Here is an 11,013-nt window from a genome sequence, read left to right on the forward strand (position 1 = left end):
CTCAGTGTCAAGACCTGACTGAATTACTCAGAATAGGCAAACTGTACTACAAGCTCTGACAATAAATTTGTTAAACAAATAAGCCTTAACTAACTTAACCTAGCCTTCCCTAGCCTAAACCTTAACTAACTTAACCTAGCCTAACCTAGCCTAAACTTTACCTTACGTAACGTAACCGAATATAAACTAACCTAACCTTGACAGACCGTATATAGTAATATACAACTTAGTAAAAAAAAAAAAAAAAAAACTCTCCATATTGGTAAAAACATCAGTTCAGTTCTTGAATATTATTGAAATATTATTCCTATTTAGCGTGACTTCCAGATATGTATAATCAGGGCACAAGTAAGTGTTTTACCAACCTGAACAGTAAATTGTTGTTCCAGCAGTCCCCATGACAAATGACATCAAATTTTGCATTTCTCATTAATTGGCTCGCCAAGATGCTGCTACAGTCACCCTTGTTCTTGATTATCCATTGTTCTGCTACCTCATACCCTTCCACTTTGTGTAGCAATTCTTCAGCAATTGAAAAATGTGTTGAAATCATATTATGAAACATTTGGCCACCACTATCTGTACAATTCAGCCAGTCAGTTTTAATAGTTTTGAACTTGTCCAACAAATCTTGATCGGGTGTCCGTGCCTGTAGAAAGCGGGAGGCGGCGTGCATTCTGGCCAACTCCTGTAAAACGAGGGTGGCATGGGGTACGTCCATTCCCTTCCTGCGGTCGAACATTTGATATCCCCGGGGGCGTAGGTCTTCTAAGAATATCATTTCTCGACCTTCTTCTAAAAATGAATAATACCATTTCGCCATCCTTAACTGACGAAGACCAAGGGTTGTCAGCTCAGAGTTTAAGAGAGGGATGATTTTCTCATAAAACTCTGCTTCTTTCCTAAATATTGCCCCAAACATATCTGAAAAATCTTTACCAAGATCGCGTTGGGGGTTTATTTTGACCACGTAAGACACACTTTGGTTTTGTCCATGGAGAGAGAAGTTAACACTGACGCTGGTGACGACAGTGGCATAGTTGTCACCCTTCTGAGTGAAGTCCTTGATGCTCCAGGAAGTAAGTTGAGCATCATTGCCCTTGTCCGCCTTCAGCACCTTCTCCACGTATGTTTCAGTGATATTATTCTGTGGTCCTGCTGACTTTGTAGTTTCTGTGGTAGCCACTGGATAGAAACATTGGGTATTTAGAAAATGATTAGGCTATTTTTGTCAAAATATTAATAAATCAGACAAATTTCATCTGAAACATTCATTAATAAAGGAAAGTAATGTGGACGTGTTTATGGAGAAATGTTTGAGGTAAGAAATACTTGGCTACCAATATTATAAACAGCAACAGGTACTCAAATAACGGAGAATTTTACTTAAGTATTAATTTATAAAGTTTAAATGTAGACGTTTTCGCAAAGCAATTATTACGGCTCTGTGTTTTTCGCGTTCGTCTTTTTTCAGATATGAGAAAGAAGCAAAACACCTGCTCAGAAGTACAGATGAATCCTAAAATTATGATTTGAGCAGATATGGCCATAGCAGATGTAATTAATTGAATTCTGTGATTTACTTGTGGTTACGGTACAGTAGCAAAGAAACTATAAGTATGAACTTTAATTAAGGTCTAGTGCCAGAGAGATGCAGACATTTTCTTGCTTTAATAATGGTTTGGTAATAAAAAGTGATCTGGATAAATACGTTCACAGAGCCATTGTGAGAGGTATAGTGTTAATAAAGAAGGGAATTTAAGTGCGAGAGTTAGTGATAGGAATGTGGATAAATCGTGGGGAAATTTGATTTATCAGGAATAAATGAAAATATAGATAAGGTTGATAATAGGAAACAAATGGCTCAAAAGAAAGATCTTCATATGGATGAAAGGGTAGAAGGTAGGACACTGGAGACGTTTTGAATTATGAATATATACACATTGACTGACAGAGGATTAAAAAATCCTTAGAACTACCAAATTCTAGTCGACGAGTTAGACCTTTTAAGAGAAAACTTAGTGTTTGGTTTTCCATCGTATTTTCTTGGAGTTAAACTAAGATTTTCTGAATGCCACAACATAGTCTAGCAAACCATCACCTTTTCTGTGTGTGTGTGTGTCCGCACGAGAATCTCGGAAACTACTTTACTGATCTGTAGTGAAGATGGATGGTGTTTTATGTAGTCATGATGGATGGTGTTATATGTAGTGATGATGGATGATGATGTTATATGTAGTGATGAGGATGCTGTTACATGTAGTGATGATGGGTGGTGTTATATGTAGTGATGACGGATGATGTTATATGTAGTGATGATTAGACAATAAACTAATAACAGTTTAATGCTAAAAAAATATACTTTGCTGTACCGTTGTAGTGAAAAACATGGTGAAACATACATACACCGTTAATGAACTATTGATCTTTGGCCCTACACGGTGCTACATGTATTCCATTGAGTGGCAGAAACGAGGTCTACCACATGCCCATGTCTTGATCTGGCTGAATTATTACATAATAAATATTGATTTTGTTTTTTTTTGTGGAGGAGAGGGGAGGGGAGGAGAGAGAGGCTAGGAAGGTAGGGGTTGGTAGGGGAGGGGAGGGATCCCAATATACTACATATGCGTGTGAAAGAAACACATTATTCATTCATTATTATTTGGGCTCAACATCATAAGAAAGGATCAAAACAGAGTTATTAAGATATAAGGTCTACCCAAACATTATCCACCACTACAAGGATCACAAGCTGCTGCGTGAACGCGCAATTCTAGCACCAAAGAATGAAACAGTGGCTGAAATCAACATGACTCTACTCAGACAGCTTCCAGGCAGTGAGACCTCATTCAAATCTGTTGATACAGTAATCGATCAGGACCAAGCAGTCCAGTACCCTGCAGAATTCCTTAATTCTTTGGAGCCCGCTGGAATGCCTCCTCACCACCTCACTCTCAAGATTGGAACTCCTATAATGCTCTTAAGAAATATTGAATCACCAATCCTCTGCAATGGCACAAGACTGGTGGTGAAGAACATGATGCCACATGTACTGGAAGCTACAATACTGACAGGAAAAGCTGAAGGAGATGACGTTTTTATACCAAGGATAACCTCTCATCACCACTGACCTGCCATTTGAGTTCAAGCGACTTCAGTTCTCGGTTAAAGTGAGCTATGCCATGACCATCTACAAAAGCCAGGGACAGTCCCTAAAGATGGTTGGCTGAAACCTGGTGTTTCCTTGCTTCTCTTATGGACAGTTCTATGTTGGATGCTCCAGAGTGGGAACTGGCAAAAATCTGTACATACTTGCTGCTAATGGCAAAACCAAAAATGTGGTCTACCTTAATGCACTACAGTGAGACAATGTGGAGTCTCCCGGAGGGTGGCGTCCTACCGTGGCCTAGCGAAAGAGCCTTTTGGCCCATACTGGGGAGTCCAATTTACACATAACCCCTATTGCTCATATATCCATCCAACCTATGTTTGAAGCTATCCAGCGTATTCGAGTTAATTATGATGTTTGGTAACTTGTTCCACTCGTCCACTCCTCTATTTCCAAACCAAGGTTTACCTATTTCACGCCTAAATCTAAATTTGTCTAATTTAAAACCATTGTTACGAGTTCGCTCTTGGTTGGATAGTTTGAGTACCTTTGTAATGTCCCATTGTTAAGCCCTGACTTCCATTTATACACCTCTATCATATCGCTTCTCACTCTACGTCTCTCGAGGGAGTGCAAATTAAGATGATTTAACCTGTCTCTGTGCTCTAGGTTCACAATGCCCGGGATTAGTCTCGTCATTCTCCTCTGAATTCTTGCCAAGGATTCTATATACATTCTGTAATTCGGGGAGCAGAATTTAACTGCGTAATCCAAGTTAGGTCTCACTAGTGCAAGATATAGTTTTAGGATGTTCTCGCTAGTCTTGCAACTAACACTGCTTCAAACATAGGTTGGATGGATATATGAGCAATAGGGGTTGGATGTAAATGGGACTGCCCAGTATGGGCCAATAGGTCTGTTGCAATTTCCTTCATTCTTAATATATATATATATATATATATATATATATATATATATATATATATATATATATATATATATATATATATATATATATATTCGCCAGTATGGTCACTGAACGCTACCAGCTTCATATAGTAACTAATATACAAGAGACTTTAGTTACCGGGCGTGTCAATACTAACAGGCAGGCTGGCGACACTCCTTACTTCAGGTCTTACGTCAAATCTTGATAATTAAACGGAGTAAAAGTATACCATTTTTATTCAGCCCAGTGCTTCCAAGATTATACTATTATCACTTACTATCTATACGAGGTCAATATAGATGAGAAACAAGTTACATTATCGCTTCGTACACCGAAACCAACAAAATATATCTCCCTTGGGTCCTTAGTTCACATACTTATATTAATTTAGTTTTCATAGTACATTTACACCTCATATTAAATCAATGTAATAATAGCATACTTGTTAAAATGATCTACATGTATGTTTTGATCATTCACTTCATACAACAAGAATATTTACTCTCACACAACATAATCTATTAACACATCCATCCAGGTTGTGACGCCTCTAAGACTTGTCGAGAACCTGTGTTTTGCCTCTCCCAAATTTAAATTTCGTAATAATCTGTAACCTGCATGATTGTGCGGACCCCCAAGCTATGATGTTAACCAGTACCCAGCAGTAGTTTAAAGATTTGTCTTTAAACACTGAAGCTACTTGTCAGGAATCTACAGATATGTATTATATTTAAGGTGACGTATGGGCAACAATATTGAGGCATTCCTCGGTCTCGAAATTATATACAGGGAAGGACCTTTATCTATTTGAATATTAAAGTAGCAGTTTCACAATCATGCCCATTATGAGGCTGGTGGTAACAAACAGAATTCGAAAAATTTAAGATTATTCAGCAAAACTCAGCAAGCAGAGCGAATCAGTTTATTGAAAGGTGAAGGAACTTAAAACTTTTACTTTTACTTTACTTTTATCCTCTTCGCCACTGATCGGCTTGTTAGCCGCTTGGGCGATCGGTCACGTCTCTTTTCCTTTATATTCTTCACCAAAAGGTCGGCTCGCAAGCCGCCCGGGCGATCGGTCACGTCTCTGTCACGCACTGTTGGCAAATACTGGGCATGCACCGGCTCCTGAATGTACCTGAACCCGCTCCAGTGTTGGTCAAGTCTTCTCTTGAAAGAGCTCACACTCGGTGCCGTCACAACACCTCTCTGCAGATTGTTCCAAGAGTTTACAACCCTCACTCCGAAAAAGTTTGCCCTCACGGTTTTCTGGACTTGCGGCTTCTTCAATCTTGAGCTGTGACCCCTTGTGGGGCGAGCGTCCGCCAGCTCCAAGTAAGAACACTCAACTGAGTAGTGCCCCCTGAGATGCTTATAAACCTCAACTAGGTCCCCCCTTGCCCGTCTGTAGTACAAGCTAGGCAAGTTCAGGCGCTCCAATCTCTCAGGGTAGCTGAGGTGCCGAAGTGCAGGCACCAGTCTGGTGGCCCGCCTTTGAACATTTTCAACCAACTGACAGTCCCTAGCATATCTCGGGGACCAGATGGGGTGACAGTACTCCAGATGGGGAAGCACTTCACTCCTGAAGATCGTCACGAGGGACGGACCGTCTAGATATCTGAACGACCTTCTTATAAGACCCAATAATTTATTTGCCTGATTTACCTTCTTCTCACAATGGCCCGAGAACTTCAGCTCATTGTCAACATACACACCTAGGTCCTTCTCACACACAGTCTCAACTAGTACATTTTCTTCATCCCGTTGGGACATATGGTACGCCTCCTTACCGTTGGTACGCCCCAGGTGCATCCTCTTACACTTCGTGACATTGAATCTCAGCAGCCATTCCTTCGACCATTCCTGGAGCCCACAGAGGTCCTTCTGCAGCTCTTCACAGTCCGCTTGGTTCTTAATTTCCCGAAATAACTTGCCATCATCGGCAAACATTTGTATGGAGGAGTGTACAACGTCAGGCATATCATTTATGAAACAAACAAACAACAGCGGGCCCAATACACTACCCTGCTAGGGTGTGTCATACGGAGGCGAATTTTTTTTTTTGAGTTTGAAAAATCGGCCCATGGTATTAATGATGTAGTTCTATGTGCAGAATCATGTGATATCTTCAGATTTGAAAAGTTTTTATTTTTTACTAGGTAAATTTTAACTTGAAATCTTATGAAAATTCAGTATTCCCACCCTTTTACCAACACCACTAAATAGCTTATTTAAAGTAAAGTAAATGTATCAGGTTAATTTATTAGGATGAAAATGATCCAGAATAGTGAAACGAATGATCTTGACACATTTATTAAATTTAATATTCCTTTAGAAAACAAAATCATCAAATACAAAAACCGGTTTTACTACTACGACCCGGTGTTGCTGCACACCATAGAGAACATGTCTTTCTTGCTTCTGTTTCTACTCATCACCTCCCTGCTGACCACCTGAGCTCGGATGCAGCCTTCCCTCCTCTCCTGGCTGTACACGTGACTGCTGGCCTCGCTCACTTGCTGTACACAACGCTCTATACTCTGGGTGTGCGAGGGCCAGGCAGGGACATGCATGGGGTTGTCCAGGAAAGCTCTGACTTGAACATTGGTGAGGCTGCAGGGCTCACTGCCAGCCTGGATGTTATCCAGATCTATGAGATCAGTGAGGGTCTTGGCACCTAGATTGACTTCAGGAGTCTTCCTGGCCCTGAAGGAATCGTCACCAACTGATTCGTCATGCCCAGATCCTCTCATAAGTCTCATATCCAAGATCTTTTTGACTGCCACTCTTCTCTCCTCCTCATCCTTACTGCAGAGCATTGTCTGCAGAACTGCCTCGGGATGAGCATACCAGGAAGATCTCCTCACAGTCTGCTCCACAATCTGAACAACCTTCCTTGGCTGACTCCTCAGGAGCTCAAGCTGGAAGAGAACATGCCTCGGACCTTCGGAGAACGATGACTTGACCTTGGTGTTGAACCAATTTGGCAAGTAGACACTCACGATGAATTGGACAACAAGTCTCAGGTTGTGAAGCTGGTTCCCTTTCAGTTTATGATGAGCGACCCAAATTCTGCAGAACCTGAGAGCCGTTGTGAGCCACCTAGAATGTGAGACTGGACCTATCTGCAAGTAAGCAAGTCTATCAGGCATGACCCCAGTTTTGATGGCGCTGCAAATCATGTAACCATAGTACTGGTCAGTACTCAGGTCGTCAATGACAGTATGTGCAAGCTCAACGAGTGGAGGGCCAACTGTGATTTTTTCAAAGCTCGGATTTATTTCTAACTCAGTGGCAGAGTCTAGCATCTTGCCAAGAGGACCAGACCATCTGTTGTTTGAAAGAGTCTTGCCATCCAGCTCCTGGATCAGATGTCTGAGTGGCAACTCGTTGGTGTGGAGGTCACAAACAATCCAGACCAGCTTCCTCCCAATCTTCCGCTCTATCCACTGTATGACCCCCCCTTGCCACCCTGTGTTCGTGTTGGTGCTGTCCCCTCCAATGGCCTGCAGGGTCTGGTCTACGTTCGTCTCTCTGAGCCAGTTCACAATGTTATCTGCCACACTATCTCAGCTGGTTTCCTGGTCATCTTTCTCTGGGTGAAATGCCACAATACTTCCCTCCTGGTTCACTCAGCAGCAGGAGTAGTGTTCCTCCTTCACCATGGCAGGGAACAACTTGTCAGAATCTCCAACTTTCATGAAGACTTTAGTGTCATCCCTTCTCCCATCAAAGAACAAACAATTGATTCCATTTTCTCTTATCCCCTTATCAAACTCCTCTTCTAGGTTACTGACAAGTTTCTCCTGAGCTCTCCTTACTTTGTTATGATCTATCACCAGGTGAACATCATCAGGTGTTATGAAACCACCGTCAATCCAGGCAGCTGTTGCTATCTCTGCAGTTTCTCTGAGACCAGTATGGTGTCGCATGCTGGCCAGAGCTATGCTCGGGATATCTTTCCTATTTCGAATCTTATGCCTGGAAGGTTTGGGATCATTATTTTCTGGGTTAGGGACAAAGTCACCATTCTCCTGGTCAGCACTCGGATCAGCCATGGGGAAGTCATTAAACTCTGAATCAACTTGACTCCAATCATCGGCCTTTTTTACCTCACCCTGGGCCTTCTCAAGTCTCTTTTCCTCGGCAACTCTTCTCCTCTTCTGTCTCTCTGTGGCAGCCTCCTGTCTCTTGGACTCCGGAATATCTTGGCTAGAAATCATGAGAGCCCCTATACTGCCAGTCTTCTCTCTCTGTGCTTTGACAAATGCCAGTTCGATCACAGGAATCTTCAGTTCACGCTTGCAAATACAGGAGATGTGGGCCTCGGATTTACAGTCACGATCGCATCCAAACTCAGGACAGAGAATAATTGGGCACTTGTAAGTAATTATGTCAAATAACTGGTCCAGTTGCTTGGCAAAGCTGTCCTTAACTGCAAGTTTTCCTCTCCCAAGAGAGATATCTCTTGCCTTTTCCCAACTGGCTAGCAGTCTCTCACTAATCTTCTTCTGACTTGTTATGACTGGAGGCTTGAACTGAGCGTTAGCCAGAGTGTACTGTGCCAAGACAGCTTTGGTCATATCACTGGTAATGTCTTTGTTTGTGTAAGTTCTTTGGTTCTTTTCACCGATTTGCCTGATTAAAACACCGTATCTCAAAGCATCTCTCAATGTAGGCAACTCCGACTTCAGGAGCTCTCTCCCAGACCCAAGATAGTGACTGAGATGGCTGGATTTTTGGTTCCCGTCCTGACACAAGCAGCCATCGCAAATATTATCAACTTATAAATGCATCAGAATCTGAAACAGAAAAAAATATTGTTAGTTGGGTTGTTAAAGAATGAAGTCAGAAAGCAATGTTCACTATTTAATTGTAATGCACTAATGCAGGTGCACGTTAGATTTTCGATAAATTTCACGCTAAAATTTACCTAGCAAAAGGTTGCAAAATATTGAAACTGAAATTATTTTCTGTTTATATACACTAAAATCTACCAAAAAAGTGATGGGCCATTAGTTTTAGCTGATCTTCCCTCCTATGACACACCCTACTACCCTGCGGTACCCCACTTGTTACAGGTACAGATGACGATTTCGTGCCATTAATCACCACACATTGCTTGCGGTCATGAAGAAAGTCTTCTATCCACGCTAGGACATTTCCCCGAATTCCGTACCCTTCCAGTTTGATTTTCAGCCTTTCGTGGGGTACACTGTCGAAAGCCTTGGCAAAATCTAGGTTAAATTCGGATTGTTTAAGATTGCCCTTAAAACACACTTCCTTCTGCTTCTCCGCACATAATAATAATGTTACGAAATCACTATGCGCCTTTCAGTCAGGTATATAGTTGCTACAACGCTTCAGCACTTACTGATTTCTTGCCAAGTCGTCGATTCACCAAGAATTAGTTTTGGACACGAGTAGCAGCAAACTTTACTCTCCGCCCTGTATGTCAACCGTGTGTCTGCTATTCTGCCTGTGCAGCTTTGTACGCCAGTAGCTGGGCTGGGTTATAGTTTCCAAGTTTCTTTGTTTGCAGTACCATTATACCTACGTTTCGATAAAGCAAGTTTATGGATGGTGATATCACGGACATGAGTTGATCATTCTCAAGTAACCAGATTTGATTAGAAAGTTTTCACATTTATGAATATAGAACACAAAAATATAAAGTCACATCATCGTTCATCTACAATCCACGAACAGTTGCCAACTCGTAATATTTTGTAGGTTATAATATCTGACGATAAGAGTCTTAAGAGATAACTTACAGCCCTACAACATTGTAAGTAACAGACTAGTCGATAAAGTGGACAGTCTATGAAGGATCACAACCCTTACCCATAATTCTCCATTTATCAGGAGTTCAAGTGTTGTAGAACTTGTAGCAACACTAGTAGAGAACAGTAATTGTGACGGACAGGGCAAGGGGCTCAGGGCGACGTGACACCTCTGGTCAAATTTTGTTTTTTATCACTATGACGCTGTAACCGGTGACGACAACCGCCACTACAAAGAGTATCAATCCCTGACTCGTTATCAACAGCTTATGTACATGAGACTGCGCCTTGGGTACAGGCACCTATGGGAGTACATTGGCAACCCTGAGCCTGGCCGCACTGTTTGTAAACTTTGTGGCCAACCCGACTCCCACACCCTCCGTCATTACATCCTCACTTGTCCCCAGCCGTTACCAACACCTCTTCCCTCCTTGACCACATATCCCTCCTCCTAGTCACAGGCCTGGCACTTGACATTATTAGGGACCTGCCACGCTTTGCTATAAACAGATGAAATGTACCGAGAATTTTCCACCCACACACTCATCATTCTGTCACTTTATATAACTTGCTGACAAAACCTATGACCCTTCAGGCTTCCACGCCCTTAATGCATGAGTCATAAAGGCAAGCACGAACTTAGCATGCTTCCCAGTTGGGCACTGTAAACGCTTCTGCGCTTCACCTTGCACAGGATGTAAAGGGGGTGCCCAATAAACTAGCACCGTCCGGGGCAATCTAAAAGAATATTTTTGTCATTTACCTTTACTTTTTTACTGAATGGGATCCTCTTGCTTCACACGCCTCTGTACTCTCCGAGTACCTTTCGTTTTTCACACACACACAGAGATTGTGAGTGAACGCGACAAGACGACTAGTGGGAGTGGTTATGAGGGTGACCTAAATATTTAAAGGGCTATAATAAGGGTGTTGTGTTCACGGTGATATTCACTACGCTGATAACGAGTAGTGTTTGTGGTCTGTGATAATTGTAATATATAAGAACATAAGAACATAAGAATGGAGGAAACTGCAGCGGGCCTATTGGCCCATACTGGGCAGTCCCGTTTACACCCAACCCCTATTGCTCATATGAGCATCCAACCTATGTTTGAAGCAATTCAGCGTATTCGAGTTAATGATGATATTTGGTAACTTGTTCCATTTAT

At 42.0% G+C, this 11,013-nt stretch overlaps 1 protein-coding gene across 1 annotated transcript; it reads right to left on the bottom strand.

Moving 5' to 3' along the window:
* Positions 1–365: 365 nt before the first annotated feature.
* On the bottom strand, positions 366–9,581 carry LOC121863698 (the record flags this gene model as incomplete). Its single annotated transcript, XM_042362438.1, is given in 2 exon segments — positions 366–1,185; positions 9,436–9,581. Coding segments are annotated over 2 exon segments (821 nt in total), but the record flags the coding sequence as incomplete, so codon positions are not given.
* Between the last annotated feature and the right edge of the window lie 1,432 nt (positions 9,582–11,013).

Source organism: Homarus americanus, unplaced genomic scaffold, assembly GCF_018991925.1.
Source record: "Homarus americanus isolate GMGI-L3 unplaced genomic scaffold, GMGI_Hamer_2.0 scaffold53105, whole genome shotgun sequence".
NCBI lineage: Eukaryota > Metazoa > Arthropoda > Malacostraca > Decapoda > Nephropidae > Homarus > Homarus americanus.